At 37.8% G+C, this 24,091-nt stretch overlaps 2 protein-coding genes across 4 annotated transcripts; one reads left to right on the top strand and one right to left on the bottom strand.

Moving 5' to 3' along the window:
- Positions 1-263: 263 nt before the first annotated feature.
- Positions 264-5,806, bottom strand: LOC122671856 (probable glycerol-3-phosphate dehydrogenase [NAD(+)] 1, cytosolic). Its single transcript, XM_043869312.1, has 5 exons — positions 5,020-5,806; positions 3,071-3,292; positions 1,756-2,003; positions 871-1,010; positions 264-671 (listed from the first exon to the last, which is right to left on the bottom strand). The coding sequence occupies exons 1-5, from the start codon at positions 5,675-5,677 to the stop codon at positions 548-550; spliced, it is 1,392 nt and encodes a 463-aa protein (XP_043725247.1). The 5' UTR covers positions 5,678-5,806; the 3' UTR covers positions 264-547.
- A 6,535-nt stretch (positions 5,807-12,341) lies between these two features.
- LOC122671858 (S-formylglutathione hydrolase) lies at positions 12,342-23,590 on the top strand. 3 transcript variants are annotated; one of them, XM_043869316.1, is made up of 9 exons: positions 12,348-12,381; positions 12,436-12,606; positions 13,576-13,693; positions 15,914-15,961; positions 16,335-16,531; positions 16,637-16,735; positions 16,822-16,890; positions 23,032-23,260; positions 23,293-23,590. In XM_043869316.1, exons 2-8 carry the CDS (start codon positions 12,466-12,468, stop codon positions 23,209-23,211), a joined length of 852 nt encoding a protein of 283 aa, XP_043725251.1. In that variant the 5' UTR covers positions 12,348-12,381; positions 12,436-12,465; the 3' UTR covers positions 23,212-23,260; positions 23,293-23,590. The 3 variants fall into 3 exon arrangements, with proteins under 3 accessions (XP_043725252.1, XP_043725251.1, XP_043725250.1); XM_043869317.1 differs by having other exon boundaries at positions 12,342-12,364; positions 12,463-12,606; positions 23,032-23,590; XM_043869315.1 differs by having other exon boundaries at positions 23,032-23,590.
- Positions 23,591-24,091: the final 501 nt, after the last annotated feature.

Genomic DNA, 24,091 nt, shown 5'->3' with positions numbered 1-24,091 from the left:
CATTTGCTGCAGGGAAAAAAAAATGTTTTTTAAGATTATCAATTGAGGCAAACTTCACTTGCCAAGGATTAGGGATTTGGTGACCCTTCCACTTCCAAAGTTAAGAAGAAGAAATAAGGAACTGTTAATCAAAGTATGACTATTCTTATTGTGATTTAAGTCTTATCCCAGACAGAATGTCAACGCTGTTGTAAGACTTGGTATGTAGTGCTTTACTCAAATAGCAACAAGTCATCAGTGATTAATCCTCCAACACTATCTTCCAGAACTAAACCACAGTTTTATTCATGATTAGAATCCATATAGAACATTACATATTGATGAAGCCACTTATAACAGAACCTTCTATAGATGATACTATAAAGACGACAATCACAGAAGGGAAAAAAAAATGAATGAATTGAGATACGTGATCTGTTACAAAACACTTATCTGCTGATTTCACCTTGTAGATCCTCAAGCACAAACTCCACTCATCCATTAATTCTTATTTGCGATGGTCGTTGATTACATATCAATTCTGCCTGTAAAGTTGAGGGTCAGCTAATCAAGGTTGCCCAAGGAGAGAAGGTCTGTAGAAGGCATGGCTCTGTGCTATCTCAATACGCTCACGAGGATCATTCATGGTTTCATCTCTCAATGCTTGAAGGATGGCCTGTGATGGCAGCTCCCTATAAATTCAAATAGACCAAACACTTGGTCAGATACACTGGTGGAGTACCCAGCCAACTATGTGTTGACAAACTCAGATAATTGGCCATAAATATTCAACCGGAGGCAATCATGTCCCACAAAATTTTCCATCGTATCTACATCTCAGGAATACAGGTTTATTAATAAGATTGTTCCCCACGAATGAGCTCATTTTACCTTTTGATTAGTATTTTGTAAAGTGTCTTCAAGATGGGACACAGTTCAACAGGGGCAACAGGCTTGTTCTCTTCAGGATGGAAGACACTTAAGCTGGCCTGACTTAGCAGCTCGTAGAATGCTCCCACAGCAGATACTCCCTAAGCAAAACAGGACAGAGTAAGCATTTTGGCTGGGGGGGGGGGGGGGAAGGAAAAAGAATGCAGGTGCCCATGTACACAACAAAGAGCTTGAGGATGTGGTACACAGTATAAATTTGCCTGAGCCCAATGATGTCCAGAACTTTTAAACCTAGACAAGTAGCCAAGTTGGCACAATTTCCTAACAGTGTAGGTTACTTTTGTAACTCAAAATCCAAGAAAACTCATCCAGGTAAATCACAATTAAGTGGCATGGCATGGTTGTGTAATAAAGATTCTATTACCTTTAACTTCCCATGTTAATGTACCTGGTAGGACTAGGTCAATATTTCTCAACAAATACTTCATTTGCATTTTTGCATCTTGTTAGCGGCTACTATACCAAATGAAAGTTTGACACACTACTATTTACAAAAGACACCTGATGGATGATTAAGGGCCACTTATGGATTAGTAATCATGACTTCTTAATATGAACATAAACACGAAGAACTCTTTTGGTAAAAAAGTAATCAACCATCCAGAGTGTCTATCCTGGATTCCATACATATGATAGCATCCATCCATAGTCTGCCAATAGAACACCACATTATAAATATTTTTTTCGGTCAAAATGTTGTTTATGAACTAGAATGTTTATCCTTTTATATATGTCATCACTCTTAAGCCTTAACATGTCCAAGATTGACACATCATATCATGTGAATTGAAGCACTCAAGAGAATACTAGCATCGGAATCCATACCTGAATCATTCCCTTGCCCTTGATGCTATCACCCATATCTAGGCTTAATTCCCCCTTGGCTAACATTTGGCCATACCATGCATTACGACCTTTCAACAGGGTTACATAAGTGTCAGCTAGCAAAGGCCCTGCAAGCTTCTCAGGTTCTTCCGTTAACAGATGAGTAATAAATATCATCTCTGATGTACAGTGAGCAAAATATACTGATTTGCTGGTAGCGCTCTCATTGGTTAGGGCAGCAACCATTCCTGTTTAACCAATTCAAAAACTAAAAATAAAAATAATGATCGTATAGGGTCAAGTCTGAATAATATTTCTTCCCAAAAATTGGTTTATTGGACACAGTAATAATTCAAATCTCAATAAACGTTCATTTAATAGAACTTCAGATTTGCAATATTCATACTAAAGACTAGAATTTTTTTTGTGAATCGGATGGTTGGTTTCAGAAAATACCCAGAGGCCAAGAACAAGATGGATTGGATCAAGTCAGGGTTGGATCAGTTCAGGCTGGGTTGGGTATAGTACAGAGGGTTCTAAATTCAACATGCCTTGTGATTTTCCAACCCCAACTCTTAGGGAAGAGGTACACCAACAGGTTGAACAAGTAACTACAACTACTGGTAGCACATGCCAACAATAAAGCTGTGTGTGTACATGGTATGGATGGGTACTGAGTAATGGACCTTGTCCCTCCCTGCAAACATCACCATCTCTTAGGGAAGAGGTACACCAACAGTTTGAACAAGTAACTACAACTACTGGTAGCACATGCCAACAATAAAGCCCTCTGTGTACATGGTATGGATGGGTACTGAGTAATGGATCTTGTCCCTCCCTGCAAACATCACCATCTCTGTCATGTTCGAAGAAAGAAACCATGAGAAGTTCAAAGGCATCATGTAAGAGAGATAAATAAAGAATTTGCATGAGTAGCCAGATCTGTTGCAGGCAGCATCACATCAGAAGATTCATATTCTCCTTCCCATACAGGAAAGGAAATGTTCTATCCACAGATGTGAACAGGAACAAAGAATGGGGTTCATGGCCAATCCTGAGAGAAAATAAAAGTGCAAGAGTTATCTACTTAAGACAACAATATTATACCTCATACCATCTACTTAAGGTTGGGTAAATGAATCCTGTCCCAGAGAAACAGATTAATCCCCACACCCAAAAAAAACCAACTTGACTTCTCTACGAACTTTGGTTCAGTTTTAAACCAACCCCTAACTCCCCCCCCCCCCCCCGACAAAAATTTTTGGTTCATTATTAGGTAAGTCCTGTCATGAATAATTACAGACTGAAACCTTACCAGCTCCAATAGCATAGACATTCTTCAAGCCACCCATAACTTCATGAGTGACAAGGTCGCTGTTATCCCACACAGTGAAATGAGGTTGCCTCAAAAACCTAGCCAGAGGTTTCCTCCACTTTTCAGCTCCACATATGCGAGCATTAGCATACTCCTTGTTGTAGACCTCTGAGGCAATGTTTGGTCCTCCAAGGTAAAGAATGTTCTCCATGGGCACTCCAGCTGCAAGGTACATTTTTCTACTCAGGTTAGAAGGAAAAGAGAAGGTAAACGAGAAACAAGAGGGACAAAACTTACAGAATTAACAAGCAAAGGAAAGAAAATAAAAGAAACAAATTCCCCTGCCTAGTGTGATGAAAGATGAAAAATACCAAGGGAAGGACAAAAAGTGTGGAATTAATTACACGAAAATGATTTATTCTTGGGGTGGCACTGTGAAGAAGACAGGAAATTTCTCTTCTGTTGATCAGATAGGCAGTTTTCATTACATGAAGTTGCTAAAATATTAAATGCTTCTGTTAGCAGCACAATAAGCTGCTCAAGGGATATTAATCAACAGAATTCTTGATTATTGTCATTACTTCAATGAATCTTTGCCTATTGTCCCACATGGGGTACACCATGGCCTAGGGCCTCCTTAGCATTTCTGTAATTGAAATTGGAGAAGCATTGGTTCTCTTTTTTAACAACTTCGCATGCAGCAAGTAGGAGACCCTATGGTAGATGGAAAATGTCTCTAATTAATATTATCGAATCCACTCATCCAACAGAGGCTGACATCCATTAACTTACCACCCAATGTTGTGTTCTTGATCCTAGCCACCAAACCTTTGCTTTCCCCTCCCATGCATTGACTACCACCATCAGGATCTAGAAATGCTACATTTGACATTACCTCCGAATAATGTAGGAGTAGCTCAACTAAGAACCACTCTACAATAGAATCAATGATAGGTTGCAGCAGAACACCAAACACCAACTTGATTGGAAAATAAAAGAAGATAAAAGGTAGCAGAAGAGGGATAAATAGACGGAGGAGGGATAGGGATAGATGGCTCTCTCAGCCTTGGGTCTCTCATCCACAGCTATCTCAGCCTGGGCATCTCACCCTTCTCAGTCTCTCCCAGGACAATGAATTGCAAAACAACAACATAACTTCATTCATTAAATTGTGTGGAGGTCTCTAAGGGCATTACATTATATAGACTCAAGGGTTGAACCCAAAACAGAAGAAAGTGCTTGCTACCAAGTAGCTTACAACCAAAATAGAAACTTCCTATAAATCTAGCTGCCACACATCAAAATAGAAACTCCAAAAAACAAAAATAGTAACAAACTGAAATTAGAAGTAACTAAATGAAATAACAAATATTCTTTCTAAAACTGAAAATAGAAACGAAACTATGACAGCATTAGGATAGAATCTTTATCCACTTGATGGGCCCACAAGATCTTCTAAAAAGCAGCCCCACACAAGGCAAGTATGAACTGTGACATGTTCACATGAACAGTATTGTGAACAGTGTTTTGGCCTTTTTTTCTTTATATTTCGATCTACATCACCGAAGCGATGGCATGGAGTCAATTTTATCATTTCTGATACTAAGCTTCTTTTTTTTTCTTTGTTTTCTTGCCCGTCTACTTCTAACTTGTATTGAGATAGACACACATACATCAGTCTTCAGGATTATTCATTCAGACATTCCAGACTACTGCTAGACTTAAACAAGGGGTATTAACAAAATCAGACACCGACACCATGAGAAGAACTTCGTCTGTTCTTGCAAAAAGAAACAGAGAGCCAATTAACTTGTGTTCGTCAAACAAATTCAATAAAGGATCTTAAAATGGGAGCACATCAAAAATGGGTAACCAAATCATTCATGGGAACCAAAGATCTGGAAAGTAAAGAATAACAATGATGAAATTTAGAAAAGAAGAGGTCTTACTTGCCCGATTAATCATCTGTGTGGGAGTTACTATGTGCGGGACAGACTCCAATGCAGCCTCTATACCCTTGGACAGAGAAATGATGATGGGAACAGTGATTCTCTCCTTCCAATACCTACTGATCTCTTCAAAAACCTCACGGGTTTCGGTTGATGGCAACCCATTTATCACAATATCAGCATCCCACACAGCCTCTTGTAAGTTGGTTACAACTTTCATAGGACAAATTGGTGTGTCAATCATGTTCAAGCAGAACCCATCTCTCAAAATCTCATCTGCATATAGTGTCCTGTCACCTAATCTTGCTTCAACGTATTTCAAGTATGCACAACGCCTGATCAGACGCCTCAATACATCCTCCCTTGAATTGATCACTTCAAAGAGATGTTCTGCAGTGGCTCTATCAACTGATCTGCCAGGCCTTCTCCATATCCTGATCTGAACCTTCTCTCGAAGACAACCATAGCTGTCTTGAAGCATGGCTGCAAAAACACTACCCCAAGCACCCGCTCCAACGCCGACAATCTTGAGCAGATCACCTTCCGCCTTGCCCAAGAGGGAACGGAGTTCATCAAGCTTTTTTTCCACACCATTTGAGTTATGAACAGACCCATTTGAATACAAGTTAATGGCTACCGATTCAACACTTCCAACCATTTTCTACAGTAGAACCAAACCCAAAATAACACAATGAACTATGAATTCTAACCCTCACAAGCATCAAAAGGATCTTTTTCTTTGAGGGTTCCTTTAAAGGTGCAAAAATTGAGTTATCACCGCTAAGAGATCAGCATCGATTTCGTTGAGCTTTTACAGATTTCGGTAACGACCAAGTCTGATATTTATATGGGTTTAACTCACCCCAAAGCAGTCCTCTAGCCTTACTGCCTTTCGAGAATCGTCACAAACAGCAAGATCGTTCTTTATTGGTGACTATTCCACCAAAACCAGAGCTAATCCTTTCACCAATCGCTAATTCTCTTCTACCACAGAATATAAACAATAGAAGATTTCAAAGTTTCCTCTAAATTGGGTTTTCTATATTTCCATCAAATCCTAGCAGAAATGAAGAAAAACATTCAATCATTGCTTGAAAGACACTGTTTTCAATTTTGGTCATCTACCCAACCAAACTAAACAACGATGCGTGAGGAAATCAAATAAAAGTAAAAAAGAAAAAAAAAACAAATTCCGTGGCGGACACTTCAAAGCGCTGAAATCAATTTCGGTGGACTTAATCACTATTCTTCTGGATTCTTCTCAGCCCAAAACCACACCGACAGAAGTTTCAAGATTGCAAGTCAGAGACAAAACTCACAAACAGTTTCAAAGATTTTAAGTCGGTAGAAAGGGCATTGTGGTCACCGGACCAGATGGGTAGTTTATCAAATCAAAAAGACAAAAAGCAGACAATAAAGAGAGCAAACCCAAGTTGGAATTTCTGGTTTGGCTATCTGAGTCTCTGAGAAAAACTGACCTTTCAATCAATTTGTGTACATTTTGGTGTTTCAATCACAGTTCACATTTCTAAAGAGTTGCTGAGAGAATAATTGAGAACCGAAAGAAGGAAAACAGTAAAGAGTGATGGGGAGTTGCTTGGGTTGGGTGTCTGCAATTAAAGTTTCGGATGTTGCCACCTCTCAAGCCTCAACGGCCATAATAAATAACAATCGTCAGCTCACACAAAACAACACTAAACGCTTCTCATGGAAATGCTCATGCAGTCTTTGCTCAACAGTTAAACCTTGCTTCTCTCTCTCACTGCCGCACTCAAGTCCCAATGGAGATTTTGATGTTTTCCATGTTTTCATCCCAATTATGAATGATATCCTTCTCTACACGGTTTCATTGGAAAAAAAAGATAAAAAAAACCTCTTCTCTGCACGGTCCTAAAGATCTGCCGCATGGTCATGGTGTCTAAATCGTTTTCTTTTAATAAATGGCACCGCCCCTTGTATCCATTTCTTAGTATAAAATAAATATGGGAGAGGGTTCTGGCAATGGGGCAATGGGTGTGGGATTTCTATTTTTTTTAGGGGGTGAGACGATCATTTCATGTTCCTCTATGTCTGGGCATAGGACAACACTATCTTTCAATTTTTTTTTTTGGTCATAATATACAATATGAGAGGGTTCCCATGACACTACTATAAAGAATCACCCACTCACACATAGTTTTAGTGTATGATATCGTATTAGGTATCAGTCGATACACTATCGATACGGATCGGACATATTTGCCTTTGATTTTAGGGAAAAATGGGGTTTTTACTATTTAATATTTGGTTTGTATCGTTACATCGATATTGGTGTAACGATACTATATGAACACAGTATTGGGATCAGTGGTTAGCAATACCAATACAAACAATCCAATACCAATACCTCAAATCATGCATGCAGTCTAATGGTAATATGGTAGTACGTATCATTTATATGAAATCCATATAATTATGGTAAAAAGGAGAAAACAATAAAGAAGAATCATGTGAGAGGATTATAGCACAATGGCCATCATGGGAAACCTTTTTCTACTAGGGTTTGAAAATTAGTTGAAAAGTCAACTTTTTCTAGATGGATTATAGACTTTAATTTAACACCACCATTCTTGGTTTTTTTGATAAGTTGATAGTCATGGGACTTCAATTTTTATTTTTATTTATAAAAATAAGAAGAATATAATTTCATGAGCATTCTTAGACATCGAGAACCTCTACCTTTAATTTTGATGAAGATCGAAAAAAACTCTACCTTTCTAACCTAGCTTGCCTGGATAGATAGTGAACTAAACCTACAATAGTAATATCACACTTCTTAAGAACAAAGTTTTGAAATTTAGAAATACAAAAGTGAATATCATGCAGAACCTTAAAACAATGCCATGGCTAACAAGTATCTCTTAGACTTATTTTGAAACACTATCAATCCACGCCTCTATTGGTTGGTGTCCCAAGTGTAGACATATTTTGACTGAAGAAGACTCTTGGTAAAGAAGGCTGAAAATTGAGAACCCGGGGCTCTTTAATTTGAATAAAGATATAAATCATAGATTGAAAACGCCAGTCACATGATATGCTTAACTCAGGCCTTAATTGTTTAGGACTTTCATTAGCTGTGTTAGGGTCATCTACCCATCATATTTGAAAATGACATATTGCCCTGCTTATATCGACATCTTATATGTCAAGCTAATAATAAAAAACGAAATATGAAATAATATATTTATTAAGGAGGAAGATGCGAGACCCACATATTTAACGAGGAAGTGAGGGTAAGCACAAAATGTACTTTCTTTTTCAACATAGGAATTAAACATGGTGCAACATGGTATCTATAAGCTGGCCAAGTTCAATAACAATAGCCATTGAGCCACAACTACATTCCCAATTGGTAATTAGTTTACCAAACTTTTTTAATTTGAGTTATTTAGATATATCAATAACATATATCATTACACAAGGTCCAAAATAAGTTTGGAAAGTATAGATTAGGGAAAGTCAAGAGGAAAAACCTATACATGATAGGTCATACAAACTTGACAGATACCTATTAGAGATGGCACAAAGCTATTCAATAGTTAACCTCTAAATTACAGTTCGAGTGGTTGAATAGTAGTATGCATATATGCAAATTAATGTTATAAGGGGGAACTTAATAAAGGGACTAAAAAAATAATGGTGTTTGGTATGCTTTTTCGGAATAGATTATGCATCTAGAACACATTTTAGAACTTAATTCTTCTCTAATTTTTCACTTCAGAATGCATTCTAGACCCAGAATCTATTCCAAGAATGCATACCAAACACAACCCTATTTTACCCAAAACTCCAAACTTTTGTATAAACAAGTCGACAACGATGAAGAGAGTTAAGTGTGCGAACCCCTTCTGTTAAGCCTAATTTGGATTTTGGATTGTGTTCATCCCATTTGATAGACTTATGGCAAAGGGCTGTCAACAGGGTGGTCTCAGGATTGATTGAGGAATATTCAAATATGAATCTGATTGTTAATTAGAGGATTAAAATAAAATTACTAATCCCACACAGATCTCTGGAATCTTATCAGTTTTTTTATCCGATTATTAATCCGATGATCGGATATCTGAAAATTTTATCTAAAGTTATTAATCTATGAAAAAAATATATTATTACCCTAATAATTTTTATTATTATATATAAAAATCATGTATTTAATATGATATGATATGATATACTTAATATACACATTCTTAAATGTATTTTCTATCTTAATTGGGTTGGGTCTTAATTGGAGCAGGCTCTGCCTAGTTTTGGAACTGACATAAATGGGCTGGGCTTGGATCTGGGTTAAGATCTGACCCATTGAGAGCTCTACTTATGGCTAGTTGAAATGGGCTAGTCACTTAAGCAGGTAATATTGGCCCAGTGAAACTGCTGGAGAAGACTGGCTCTGGGTTCGGGTCAAATTGTCAAAAACCCAATGTCCCTTCTCTTGGGCTTATGTTGGATGAGGTATCCAAAACTTCAAACTCATCTAAGCCCATGAACCATATAAACAAATCCATAAAAATTCGACAGATTATGAGCTTGGATAAAGTGAAACTCATATGCTCTGTTGTAACTATGACAAAGGAGAGCGTTCTCTATGGAGGAGCGCAGGGGTCACACACGTGCGGCAGCCAATGAGAGCATGCTCTGGTATCTCGGGAGCAGAAATTCCACCTTTCATTGGAGGCGGGGTGGTCATTTTGCCCCCACAGTGTCTGCGTGTGGACCCTGCAGCAGAACATTTTCCCATAAGACTAATAAGGCCCAAGCCTAGGATCTCTGGTTATTGTAACCCGTGCCAAAGCATTCCTAGATACCATCTGCACTAAAAAAGTTGCAAATATAGGGATTAGGATCGTCTCCAGGGAGCCCAGCGCCCAGGGCGCACCCATGGGACATCCAGTGGCTGAGCTATGCTGCACACATCTTAGCGCACGCCTAGGGATGTGTGTGACACAGCCCAATGGCTGGCAGCATCCTGGGCATGTAGGGCTCCCTGGAGATGAGCTAAATTCCAAATATAGAGCTCCTGACAAATCCTCATATGATCTACCAAAAAAGAAAAAGGAAAAGAAAAACAAATCCTCATATGAAAGCTGTGAAGAAATAAATGACAAGGGATCATCAATATACTATGTCAAGGCCCAGCCCAGCCCAACCATTACAATCCATGGGTATGCATCCTGTGGGCATATCATCATCCAAGAAAATCAAATGATGAAAAATTAGGTGTTTAATTACTCAAATACCCTCATATGGTTTTTTCTTACCGTTGAATTGGTCGGGTAACTGGGTAAGTCACTTGCGGGTGATGCAATGATTATCCAACATAACACCAAGATGGTTTCTCAGTTGGCAACATGGTTCAAGGAATCGGTATCGGATCGGCCATATCGACGATTCATAACGGTATCAGTGGAGATCGATATTGATTCTTGACCGATACAGTCTCGAACCAAGGATATTGACCAAGGGTAAAAATATAAATAAAATAGATTTTTATTAAAATTTAGGGATAAAATCATCCAACACAGATTGATATCATAACCGATCCTGATACCGATTACTAAAACCTTAGTTGGCAAGAACCAGCAACACCTCACAAATTAAAACGTCATAAACTTTTCTTCTTAGGGCTACTTGTCCCACACAAAAAAAAAAAAAAAAAAACATAAATTTGCAATTAATTGCAAATGATTGTGTCTTATAATACTTTACTTTGTCTTGTAATTTTACTAGCTTGTTTTGTACTTCTTTCACTTATCTTGTAGATCTAGGAAATTATCCAAAAAAATTATCAACCCCAAAATCCAATGTAGAAAAAAAAAGGGGTTTTAATAACAATGAAACGATTTTTTTTTTTTTTTTTTTGGGGAGGGGGGGGGGGTTAAAATGGGAAACCTTTTGGTTTGTAGACTAGAAAACTGACAATGTGTGGTGTGGAATTATCCACCGTTAAAAAAGCATAAATAGGGATGCCAAACGGCTAATTAAGTTTCAGTCGGTCCGAAGCACTGTCAGCAAAAACACGTTCAAAACTTTGTTTTAAACACTTTTTGCCATATGCTTTCCAAACGTACGGTAAAAAACGGCAAACGGCAAGCATTCCTGTTTTAAATGCATTTAAAACACGTTTAAAACACGTTTCCCTTTTTTTTTGGCATTTTTTTAAACTTTTGACTTAACTGATCATATTTCTCTCCCCGGAACTCTGATCGGCTTGATTCTTTCACCGACGTAAAGATGACTCGAAGGGCTACATTTTTCATGATATCACCTTCAACTTAAAGTCAATGCATGGATACCGAAAATAGAAGCATGTATTTCAAATAAAAATTCCTCAATTTATATGAGAATAGTGGCGTTTTTTTGGTTCTTTTTTTTTTGAAATATAAATGTTTAAAATCCGTACCGTCCATTTTCTGTTTTTTTACCGTTCTCTGCTTTTTTGACCGTTTTATTTGATCGTCCGTTTGTAATTTTTTACCGTTTAAAACCCGTACCGTAATATTCCGTTTTATTACCGTTCTCGTTTTTACTAATTATGGTCCGAAGAACTTTTTTTACATGTACTAACCCATATCAAAGCCGAACCGTTAAAGATGAGATTCATTTTCAATTGGTGGATTAGCTTAACTATTTATGATGTTTCTCATTTGATGAAAACTTTTACCTTCGTATATATAATGAAAAAGAATGGTCAATCTGCATCTATTGCCCATAAGTGAGCTGTGTGAAGGCAAGAACTTAATAGTCAAAAACAACTCTTAGGGACGATGTTCAAATCGATTTATTTATCTAATACATATTTTTCTATTTTATCAAAAAAACATATAATTTTTCCATTTCCAAATTTGTAAGGATATCTTTGTCAATTTCAGCTGATATACTCTAATTCTTTTTTAAAATTGTGTTTGATATGCTTTTTTTGAATAGATTCTAGGTCTGAAATCCAATTCTTCTCTATTGCTTGCTTCAAAATGCATTTAGATTTTAGATACAAATTATTCTAAGAATACGGTCTAGTATGCGTTCTCATAATAGATTTTAAGTTTAAAACGCATTCTAAAATCCAATTCTTCTCTACTTTTTTTCGCTCCAATCGAAATTGCATACCAAACTTTTACCAAAAATAAACAAATTGCATACCAAACACAGGCGTATATTAGAAAGCCACGTGGCAGATAATGCCGCAGCTAAAAAACGTGGTGCAGGCCGCAGGCCTGCAGGGATATGGACCCTCTCGAATCTCTCTTCACCCAATAAATACTGGTACAGCAAGCGAGAGAGAGTGCGAGAGTGAGAGAGAGAGAGAGAGAGAGAGAGAGGGAGAGAGTACAATCATTGAGATTCGACGCATTCAGAGTCACTCTGCTGAGGCTCTGAGAGAGAAGAGAAGAAGAAGAAGAAGAAGGAAGAATGGATAAACCAGAGGAGATCAGCAGTTCAAAGATGTATGAAGGGTACAACAAGAGATACAAGCATTTCAGTCCAACCTTGGGCTGTTTCATGAATTTCCACATTTACTTCCCTCCTACCGCCGCTACCCAAAAAGTCCCTGTAAGCTCTCCCTCCATCTGTGCCCTTTCTTTTCTACACTCCAAAGCTTCTCTGAGTTTCCAAGAAAAGGATAATTAGATTTAGAGCTTCATCTGTTATCTTATGCATTTCTCCATTTCATTCCTAGGGTTTTGGCTTATATGCCTAATGTTGCAAAATCGAGTCACACACTCATGCACGAAATTGAATTTTTATTTAATTAGATCTTATCATATTATGAAATGCGGTTCTTCATCAAATCTTTCTTATTTTATTCCTCCCAATTAGCAGCAACAATCTTGCTAATTGTCAATCAAAGTTAATCTTGATTGTTTGTAAGAGTAATCTTAGGTTAATTTCTTCCATCATTCCTTGTATACCATCTTCTTTTATGTATATATTCCATATACAATTATAATGAAAGTCACACACAATTGCAGAATTTCTGCAACCTATCTTTTTCTTATCATAACGTTTTATTTGGTCTCTAGTTTCGAATTAGGGAACTATTTTTTTCTGATATGATGACCGATATAATACTGACTGTTTATTCGGATCGGATCGAACTTTTATCCATAGAAACTATACATGTATCACAGTCCCTCAATTTATTTAAAGCTTCATGACATTACAGACAGTTTCTGTGAAAAATAATAAACTTGAATACCATCCATGTTTCTGTTAAGTTGGTGGCCTGAAAAAGGCTTCACAGTCCTTTCTTGAGGCACTTCAGAAATTATTTAAAGTTTATGAATTTAAATTCCTAGAATTGTTTTTTGGTGAATAATCTGATAGATGGTGGCATAGAGATGAATCTTAAATGCGTTTTGTGTCGTATCATGGAAGTATGTAAAGTTGAACACACAGGTTTCTCTCCCTGGTCATATCTTTGAATCAGTTATCATATGTTCCTGATGTACATTTTGTTGTTTTTTATGTTACAATTTTGTCAAATCATATATTTTAAATCGGTGCCATTGTTGTGCCTAGGTGCTTTATTGGCTCTCTGGCCTTTCATGCACAGATGAAAATTTTATTGCTAAATCTGGAGCCCAACGTCAAGCTTCAATTAAGGGTATTGCACTAATCGTACCTGATACATCACCAAGTAAGTTACATGTTGTTTTAGAACTGTTAGTTGCTTGCAATGCTTTCTGCATAAGATTTCTATTATTCTCCCCTTAATATATACTTGAAACTGAGTCTGGTCCGGGTTCAAAGAGAAATGTAGAAAAGATAGAATAACAGCTCCATTATATATGTAGTCGTTACATAGGGAAAATATATGGAATCTAGGGTAATCAATTGAATTAATTAGATGTTTAAAAGAGATAAGTATTGGTAGAAGTTGCCTCTATGCACCATGTTCTGCCAATGACTCAGTTGTTTGGTTGGTGCTTCTAAATGTATGTAGAACTTAAAACATTATCTTCAGTCCTTTTAGCAGTGAGGCAAATCTTTTGGGCAACAGCATGCTTTATTGATTTTGAAAAGATATATGAGGCATATACAATCTTTTTCCCCTCCCCCCTTCTTTATAAGTAAAAAGTTTGATTATTCATTAAAAAGGCCTCTTTACTGTACAAGGTCATAGAGCAGGCAATACCAAAACTATCCAGTATCTACTTATCATCAGTTTATTCCAAAGGGTATCTGGTCTCCTAATATCATAAATGTCATCTTCCTGAGTTGTGGACAAACTAGAGTACCTTAGGATGGTTATTTTCTTTTGCCCTTTGAGCAATCCTATGTGCTAGTTCGAACGGTAATTGTCAAAGGCCCCGTTGTTCCTTTCCTTTGATATACTCCAACGAGTGGTTCCTGGCAGTAGAAGCCAAAGTTCTGCTAAATCCCTGCCTCTTCCAAGGTCACAAACAAGCCCTTCATGTTCCTTGGCATCTCAGAGCCTACTCCATATTCTTCCATAATATTTCCCCATGCCTCAAAAGTGAGCTGTCAGTGGGGTTGTGGGTTTTTTTCTACCAATTGGATGAAGCATTGTCAGATCACCCAATCAAAATAAAGAAGCATTCTGGATACAGCACTGTCTGGAAATCAGGTACTGGTTGCACTATCTTTTTATCTTCCTCATAGCTTGTCACTCCTCTGTCTTCTAAGAGATCAAGGATTTGCATGAGCCAGTGTATTTTCCAAGCATGCATTTGTCTTTGAAGAACAGATTCCAGATTCTCTTTCCACCCATCAACTGCAAGTAATCTGAACCTTCGCTATTTGTTATTTGCATTGCAAAAATAGAAGGAGAAGCCTCAGTTAAGGAGCTCCTGAACATCTCTTATCAAGCCACTAATTTCCTGCTTCAATTCGGATATTGCTGCCACAATACCATTTTGCATGCTGGTCAGCTAGCTATTACTCACAGTAGCAATCTTCCATACATTTGCTAGGCCTTGTTTTGCAGTAGTCACTAGCCTCCACAGTCTATTTTCCCTAATTCCAAATGTCCTCCAAAGCCACTTTGACAGTAAGGCTTTATTGAGAGTAGTCACCTTCCTTATCCGTACTACTGCTCCATCCTTTGGACGTCAGACCTCATCCTAATTCACAAAGTGAAACTTGCATTGGTCTTTCAGACCTCCTGAAGAAATTTATGTTGTCTTTGTTAAATTCTATTTTCCAGTGACGATGAGATGACATAGGAGGCTCAAGTATGTGGGTATTGCAGAACTCTCAAACAATCCAATTTGAACATCTTTACTCAACATGCTACTCAAAGCTTCTGTCACTGGTATAAATTGAATCAAAGAAGTAGGAAATCCTTGCCAAATCCATATTGTGTTTGGAAAGAAGCCCTTTGGCAACCCATTTGCGTATAAAATTGAAGACAAGGAAGGAGCATACAAATTATGTTTGCTCCATTTCACGTGTGTTTCATTTTTGCTCCAAAGAAGTAGGAAATCCTTGCCAAATCCACATTGTGTATGGCATGTAACTTGACGCTCTTTGAAACCACAAGTTAAAGGGACTAGGAAATTAATTTATGTTCCATATGATTAGGTTAGAGACTCTGGAGGTGTTTCAACCACTCCCTATGGTTTCTTATATTAATAATTAAAGTTTCCATTGGTATCTAAGTTATTTATTCTTCATAGAACCATGTGAACTTAGACATTCACTTTGGGCATGACTACATTTTTTTCTCTCTTTTTTTTTTTTTGGATTGTTGATTCTTATATATCCTTTTTAAATCATGATCAAGTTATTATATTTCCCATTTGAGGGATTTAAGAATATGCAACACTTCTTTAGTTCTAAACTGTTTTATCTAATGTGCTGACACTTCCATTTTTGTTGATTTTCATCTACCAAGGGGGCCTGTATGTGGAAGGAGAGGCAGACAGCTGGGATTTTGGTTTAGGTATGCAACCTTTTCCCACCGTTTCAATGTCAGTTACTGTTAAAACCATTTGAACTAGAAATTTGAGAGATATTTGAAACCATAATCTCCAAGTATACTTCATATGGATGCTCTGTAAGACAATCTTGAGACCATGATTTTGATCTAGGGTTGAATCTGATTAGTTATTTATGCATGAATAATGCTTGCTTGAAATTTCTAATACATTTACTGTTCTGACCACGTTGAGATTGGCTAAATATTGCAAAACAGCATGTCCTTGGTTTATATAGAAGTAGTGAGGTAGATATACTTTGAGTTAATTTACATGAACTTTCTTGGGAGATGGCGATTTCTGGTGTTTGAGTTTAGTTCCATGTGCTTCTTCACCTAGGTGCTGGATTTTATCTCAATGCAACACAAGAGAAGTGGAAGAACTGGCGTATGTATGACTATGTTGTCAAGGAACTGCCAAAGCTTCTCAGTGAAAATTTTCAACAACTCGATACATCACGGGCATCCATATTTGGGCATTCAATGGGTGGGCACGGAGCCTTGATAATTTACCTGAAAAACCTTCACTTGTATAAGGTATTTGATTGTAATTTGAGCTGATGGAGATATTTCTGTACTTTAAGTATAGTCAACTACACATTTTCATGGGCATGCTTTTATTACTTCCCGTTTGTTTTCCAGTCAGTCTCTGCCTTCGCACCAATTTGCAATCCTATAAACTGCCCCTGGGGTCAGAAGGCCTTCTCAAACTACTTGGGTAAAAATGTATTTGACTGGGAGGTAAGATCCTTCTGAACTATGTTCATGGAATAGTTAGGCTCTATTTCTTAGGGATTAATTTGAAAAATAAATTATAAAAAATGCAGGAATATGATGCCACTTACCTGCTTTCAAGATACAGGTACAAGGTTGAGGCTCCTATCATAATTGATCAGGTGAACAAAATTTCTTTGATTTGAGTTGTTTATCTATCATAAAACTTCTACCACTAAAAACCTGTTGCTAAACATAACCCTATTAATAAAGGGAAAATCTTGTCACCAAGGTTGCTTACAACAAGATTGTAACATTACTTTTTTGCCCTCTTGTCTTTTTCCCAAAGTTATTTAATGCAAGGGTAAAAAAGGTTTTTCAAAAATTTGAAAGTCATATACTGAACTTTATGTGTGAAATGTAGCATTTACCCATGCAGTAAATACTGGATTAAATAACTTTTGGGAATAAGGTTACAACTTCATAGTTCACCTACTTGGTGACAACAAGATGCACCCATTAATTAAAGAGATACAAATACTTGGCCAAGAGGGAGTCATTCTAACCTAGGAAAAGTTTTCCTTGTAGCAACCCACTTTATTATTCAATACTTTTTTTTGGGGAAATGTATCTTGTTGCTGTGAGATTGTGTTTCCTCTATTCCCGTCATTTTGCATTTCTAATACATTATTAATATGCAGTCCACATGGCAAAATTTGGTTTATGGCTGAGAGAAGCACTTAATATCATATAATTTAACTCAATTTAATTTGTTTAGTGCTTTTATGGATGCTTTCTCACTTTTTAATTTTTCTTTTGAAACTATCTTGAGTGTAGCTTTGCCCATGTGCTATTGCTTGATGCAACTTTCTTAACTGAGTTGAATTTTTGGATAGAATTTTTTTTTGGGGGGAGGGCATTGCTTCCATTTTCAACTTGCTTGTGATTATTTCCTGAAACATGATAATAAGTTAACATCCAGTTCCCTAATCAATAATCAGTTCTTAACAGGGTAGAATTTTATCTGTTAAGATCCTAATAGCAGTCCTTGAATTCATTTTCAATTGTTGGAAGAATCACAAAATCTTGCCATCCAGGCATACTCTTATACCTTGTGGATAGCATGTAAATAATTTTGGTGGTTAAAAATTGTGCTAGCACAAAATAGATGTCATTTTCGTGGTTTCCTAAATTTAATTGGCTACGGGAGATTGTTCATTTAGTGAAGATTGTGACTAAGAGTTTTATTGATATATTGTTAATGTGGTGAGATTGTGGTTCAGAGTTTTATTTATATATTAAAAGGGTTTTACCGGTTAGGTGTGCAAGTTTTGCCCCGCGAGCCTGAGCCTGTCCAAAGCCCCCCTGAGCTGGGCTTTTCAGCCTGTAGGGGGGTTAGGTTGAGATTCCTAGGCCCAGACTGAGGCCTTGGTTTGAGCCTGATCCGGCCCTATATATATATATATATATATAGCACATGTTTTATTTATATAGATCAAAACCAAAAAAGTGTAAGTGGCTTGGGATGGCTTGCCTTATTTACAGGCATCACATTAAAGTTTTCAATGTGGGGGAAAAAAAAACTTTTTGCTCCAAGGAAGGAGAAAGGACTAAGAGAATGCACTCATTTTTAGACCCATATTAGAAATTTAAGAAGAAAAGAAGGGAATGGGAGTCCATAAATAAGAGAGAGAGATGGTAGAGATTTCCAAAGTTGGTTATTAACCCCAAGTGGGTAGCTCAGTTGGCGAGGGACCACCACTTCACAATTAAGAGTTCAACTTTCATTGGGGATCTATAAACAAAAGGTTGGTTATTATTGGGCTAACCAAATGTTCTAATGACAAAATAGGGCCGTGCCCAGTCTGCCTTGAGCCCGGCAGGGCTGGGCCTGGGATGAAATATCTCAGCCCCGAAATTGGGCTGAACCCTAGGGACCTCGAGCTGAGCTGGCCTGGGTTTCAAAAACCCGGCCCAAACTGCCTGTTGCACCCCTAATTTGGGTTTCACTTCATTGGTTTGAGAAGGTAGAAAATATGTTAGAAATTTTAAAGCAAGCATTTTTTTAAAAAAAATAGTCCTCTTAGGACCAACAAGGGTTGGAATTAGTTAGTAATTAATTCTTTATTTTATGTCTTTTAATTGTTTGGGTCAGCTACGTAAGATTTTATTTCAGTTTTAGAAAGCTACTAGTATTTAGTTTCCTTATTCATTTGAGTTTCCAAGTTAGAGTTAGTTTCCTTTATTGTTGGATTTCTTTTATTTAAATAGATGTTACCGTGCTATGAGGACTCAGATTTGATTAATGAGATTTTATTAGTGAAACTCTGCGTTAGTGTGTGTGTGAACGTGAGTTCCCTCTTCCCCCTCCTAATTCTTCTATTGTTCTCTCTGTGAAGCCCACCATAGCAGATCACCACCTTGGTCTGCATCACCATTACATTGAACCCCATCCCCAATACATGGAAAACATAAACCAAGAAAATTAACTAACTCTTGGAATTCTAAAAGACACACTGTGAGCCGATTTCTCCCTGCATCGATTCTCCCCTTAAGAAAAAACTCAACCTCGAGTTTTGGTCAAGGGAGCAGCTGTGTGATGGAGATCAGACTTTAATCTAAAACAATGCTCTGGCAGCTCTTTGAAGTCGGGGATGTAGTCGTGCAATTGTGGTTCAAGTTCATCAGAATAGTTTGGTGGAAAAATGAAATCAATATTCTCAGTCTCCACCTCTGGTTCAATCTCAGTTACGAAGGGAGTAACCACATTCTTCAGAAACTGTTTCACTATTCTTTATCTCAATAGTAGAAAAAGTATCCTTAGAAATCTTCGGATTTGCATCAGCAATCATTGCTGCAATGGAAGGGCTGAACTTATCGATCACGTTCTCTTCTACTGTTTCAGCTTGGTCTTCTTCTTTAATTTCTTCAACATAGGTTGTCTCAATAGAATCTTCGATCTGTTCAACTGTCATTGACGATGCTTCAATCACTGTTTCTTATTCTTGTGTTGATCCAGCTGGTTCTCCCTGTGGTTACATGGTTGGTGCGGAGTCTTGTGTAGATGTGAGGGTCTTGGGATAAGTATTGTCTATCGGATCAATCATGACCAACTCTAATAATTTTCTTTGAACTTGGAAAGATTCGACATTGAGTTCTGTCATAGTACGAGAACATTTCAAATTCAACGATCACTTGATTGGCAGCCTCGATGACTATCTCATCTGTCTGAGACAACATATCCATTATGGATTGTGAAATGTTGTCACGCCATCATTCACCAAAACCAACAAGGCTGTTCTTCTATTAGATAGTCGACTCTAGGCTTGAATATGAAGGGATATGAATCATGGTTATTTTCTTGTCCAGCCATGCTTTGATACCAAAATGATGCAAATCCAACTGGGTAAGCAAGCCAAGATTGAGTCTGCAAGAGAGTAGGAGTAGGTATGAAAAAAGATAGCTAAATTGTAGATTTGGAGTCCCACCAGTCTACCAGCCGTAGGAGTCCCACCTAAACCAATCCGCAGGAGTCCCACCTGGGTTTGCTGAGTCCACATCACTTGTATCTCACAATGGTTTCTCGAGAGTAATTTTTTCACAATGTTCAGGATTACTGTAACAGCAACCCACAATTTTATTATATAGGGAAACAAGAGGCTTAACAGCCCCTTGATTAGATCAACTTGAATTAAATGGACTATTGCAATTCCAAGACTAAATAGAATTCCCAACACCTAGAAATTAAAACCCATACATTGAAAACAAACTCTTAGACCTAGGAAACAAAAACAAGACAGAGAAAACTACAACCAAGCTAGAATAACTACTTAGCTAGTAAAACTAAAAGACTAATTAATACTACGTAGGAAAGTAAAACCCATTACCTTGAATCCCACCCCCAATATGTAGAAACATAAACCAAGAAAATTAACTAACTCTTGGAATTCTAAAAGACACACTACGAAAACCAAAAGTCTTCTCCAGCAGCTGTTCCAAAATAATGGACCCAAGTGGACCAAAAAAAAAAGAACCAATAAAATAAACTTCAGCAGGGCCAGGTCCTGGCCAGCCTATCCGCAAGGTCTGGGCTTGGGCTTTGTGCTGGTCTTGGATCAACATGTGGACCAGGTTCTGGAAAAGAAACCTTGTGAGCCAATTTCTCCCTGCATCAAATGGGCAATTGTCAAGTGTGATCACCTTGATTGGAAGTCCAGTCCTTGTCTGGTTTGAATGTAACCATCTGAGGACTTGCACATCCTTTTTCTCTTCAGCTTGTGGCACTTTTGAAGTGCATCCTTTGTTACAGTTTCTTTTTTCTGCCACTTCATTACCAGACTCCAATGTTATTGTTGGCCCTGCTTGATGGAGTTTTCATTGGTATTTTGCTTTCTTATGTCCATAAAGGAAAAACTGTTCCTGCACACCTGTTGTAGGTACCTTTCCCACTTGCATCCTTACGATTGGATAAACAAGAATCCCCGTGGAAGAACGCATGTTAAGTGGTCCCCCATAAATACAAGTTTTTCTTTTCCCCCTCCTTTCCCGATGGTCCTTCACTCAAATAGTCTCACTTTTTCAAACAATTTTTGAGCATTATGACACGTAGAGAATTCAGATTGGTCTGGAATTTAAGACATGGCTAAGTGATGATGTGGACATGTTCACTGAATTTGGGAGCTTACACAGGTGTCACGTGGCAGCTGTAGTGGGCATATGGGAACCCTGCCCCCTTTATGAGGAAAATAATCTTTGTTTTTCTCCCTTTCCTTCTTCTACTTCCTTCTCTTTCACTATTCTCTTCTGGGCTGACTGCTTCGTTCCTTGAGTTGAGCTTTCTGTGCCTTTCTCGTTTCTAATCTGTGTGATAAGCGCAGAAAATTCTTCATTTTCCGCACAGGTAGCCCTTCTCCATTCTTCACAGTCGGGTGTTGATTGGAGCAGACAGTAAGCATCTTTCCTGTACCTGTAAATGGGGCCGTTGCTTCTTTGGCCGATAGATGGCAGTGTAAGGACTACTAGTAGTCTCTGTATATTATCTAGATGAGAGAAGAAAGAGCGGGGGGGGGGGGGGATGAAGAGGGAGGAAAGAAAATTTTCCAGTTGTCTCTTCCGGTGTAAAGAAATAATAAGAAAAAGGAAGCGGGTAGAAAAGGTGAACTCTGCAAGGCCTTTTCTCTCCCCCCCCCCCCTTCCCTTCCTCTCTTTCAGATATCTGTTTACGAACAACAACCACCATAACCTTATCCCAATCAAATGGAGTCGGCTACATGGATCCGAAGGGGCCATTACAGTAAAAATAGGAGCTGTAGAAGGAAGTAAAAAGGTATAAAGGGGTTAAAGGAATAAATAAATAAACAAGTAAATAAATAAATAAATAAAATTAATAAAGGAAAAAAGCCTAAGTAGTAATCAAATCCGCATCCTAGGAACATCCCCTTACGAGGGGTTGGCTGCAAGGGTCCTTGTCCTCCAAACAACTTTATCCACGGTCATACTAGGATCGAGCCCTACCATATGCATATCCTTTCTTACCACTTCTTTAATGGTCGTTTTAGGCTTGCCTGTACCTCTTTCAGATATCTGTTTTTCCATTATTAAATGAGTACCAACACATAATCAAGAGCAGCAGGAAAGTGGGGGACATTTCATCTCAGTCTTTATCATGAATTGTGGAAGGACCCCTATTCTTTCAACTTGTCATCTGCTGATGGAGCTTTGGTTCCAAGCTTCACAAATATTTTCTTCTTTTTCTCATTGCAAAAATAAGTAAGGAAACAGAAAATTTCTTCAAAATTCAGGGTATCACCACTTTCTAAATTGTACTTTGCTACGAATGGATCACAACTTCCAATATGCAGTTAAGGTTGAATGATGGTCCTTAACTAAAATCAGGAAACAGCCTCTCTGCAAAGCGGGGGTAAGGTTGCGTACATTATGACCCTCCCCAGACCCCGCAGTGGAGGGAGCCTTTTGCACTGGGTACGCCCTTATGATGGCCCTTGACTAAAAAGTTTACTGGCAGTATATTGGAAAACATAAATCTGTCCATGAGGGGTTGCTGCCAAGGAAAGGTGAGGGGTTGCAGCCAAGGAAAGATGGAAGTCCTAGCATTCAACATAAGCCACAATGAGGAGAAAAAATACACGAACCCGAGTGGGTCAGGTTGAGTCAGAGTTGTGAATTTGTAGTTCTCCCACTTTGTTGATAGTGGAGAAAAGGCTATTATGTACTTCTGCATCAGTTCCCTCTTTAGGTCATATGATTCTGCATGATATAATGTTGCATAAATTTCATAATAATTGATTGATATGTATGGTCAGGGTGAGAATGACAAGTTCTTGAAAGATCAGTTGATGCCACACAAGTTCGAAGAGGCATGCAAACGCGCTAAAATTCCATTGCTATTGCGAATGCACCCTGGGTATGACCACTCATACTTCTTCATTGCAACCATCATCGATGATCACATTCTCCACCATGCCCAGTATCTTGGCCTGTAATGTTGGATTGATAGAATTTTTGGGATTTAGGATGGGACTATGTGAGTTTCTTCTGTCAGATTGAATTACCTTTTTCTGGTGTACTTGAACTCAACTTTTGTAACTTCAAGCCATTGGCTTGAATAATTTCTGGAGGATTTCCAATACGTATGTTCAAATACATTCCTAGTTGTGCTTGTGTGCGGAATGTTACCTTCAGACATGTGGCCAAGGAAATATGTGCAAGAGCTAGAAATTTTACATATAAAGGTTGAAATATTTGAAATCTTAATGTGATTAATATGCTGCATTAGTAGGACGCTGATAAGAAAAATTTGTTCAATCTGCAACTTTTTCTGATGTTAATGGGCAGCTTGAACTGAAGATCGTGAGACCTAAACAGTATCTGTAGCCAAGCCAAGCGTAGGACACTTAATGTTGTCATGAACATATTAGGACCTTTATGATCGGGCTCATGAAAGTAAGCAAATGTAACTTAAGCGACGAAGTTGCAGTGTGTCAATAGGAAGAGTCATAGGTTTGGCTGATTTGAGCCTTGCACTTTATTGAATCACTTGAAATTTGACCCAATTTCGGATATGTAATGTATGAACGAAAGAATAAGAAAAGAGAATTTTGTACTCCAATTTGAATCATAGTTGAAAAATTAGTCTTTTTTTTTTTTTGACTCGACTCGCCCTTCTCAAAACTTAGTGATTTGGGCAATTCAAAATTGTTCAGGGTGAGGCATTTTTTTTCTTATATTTTTTATATTTTCCTTTTTCTCTGGGTGAGGAGGGACTGAGGCTATGGTTGCTTTACTAGTGAGAAGAAAAAAAATGGGGCTAATTTTAAAGGCAACAAACAAAAATTTAGTGTTTAGTTGTAGACCAAACAACTT

This window comes from Telopea speciosissima, chromosome 8 (genome assembly GCF_018873765.1).
Source record: "Telopea speciosissima isolate NSW1024214 ecotype Mountain lineage chromosome 8, Tspe_v1, whole genome shotgun sequence".
In the NCBI taxonomy this organism is placed as follows: domain Eukaryota; kingdom Viridiplantae; phylum Streptophyta; class Magnoliopsida; order Proteales; family Proteaceae; genus Telopea; species Telopea speciosissima.
The sequence above is the reverse complement of the archived record's forward strand: the minus strand, read 5'-3'. Positions and strand labels throughout refer to the sequence as shown.

Excerpts from the sequence above, each read along its gene's own strand:
- LOC122671856 (XM_043869312.1), bottom strand. The coding sequence starts at position 5,677 with ATGGTTGGAAGTGTTGAATCGGTAGCCATTAACTTGTATTCAAATGGG. Across the intron at positions 3,293-5,019 it reads ACAGATGATTAATCGGGCAA|CTGGAGTGCCCATGGAGAAC; the intron begins GTAAGACCTCTT and ends TGTACCTTGCAG. Across the intron at positions 2,004-3,070 it reads TGTCTATGCTATTGGAGCTG|GAATGGTTGCTGCCCTAACC; the intron begins GTAAGGTTTCAG and ends TTGGTTAAACAG.
- LOC122671858 (XM_043869317.1), top strand. The coding sequence starts at position 12,466 with ATGGATAAACCAGAGGAGATCAGCAGTTCAAAGATGTATGAAGGGTAC. Across the intron at positions 12,607-13,575 it reads CCGCTACCCAAAAAGTCCCT|GTGCTTTATTGGCTCTCTGG; the intron begins GTAAGCTCTCCC and ends TGTTGTGCCTAG. Across the intron at positions 15,962-16,334 it reads CAGCTGGGATTTTGGTTTAG|GTGCTGGATTTTATCTCAAT; the intron begins GTATGCAACCTT and ends TTCTTCACCTAG.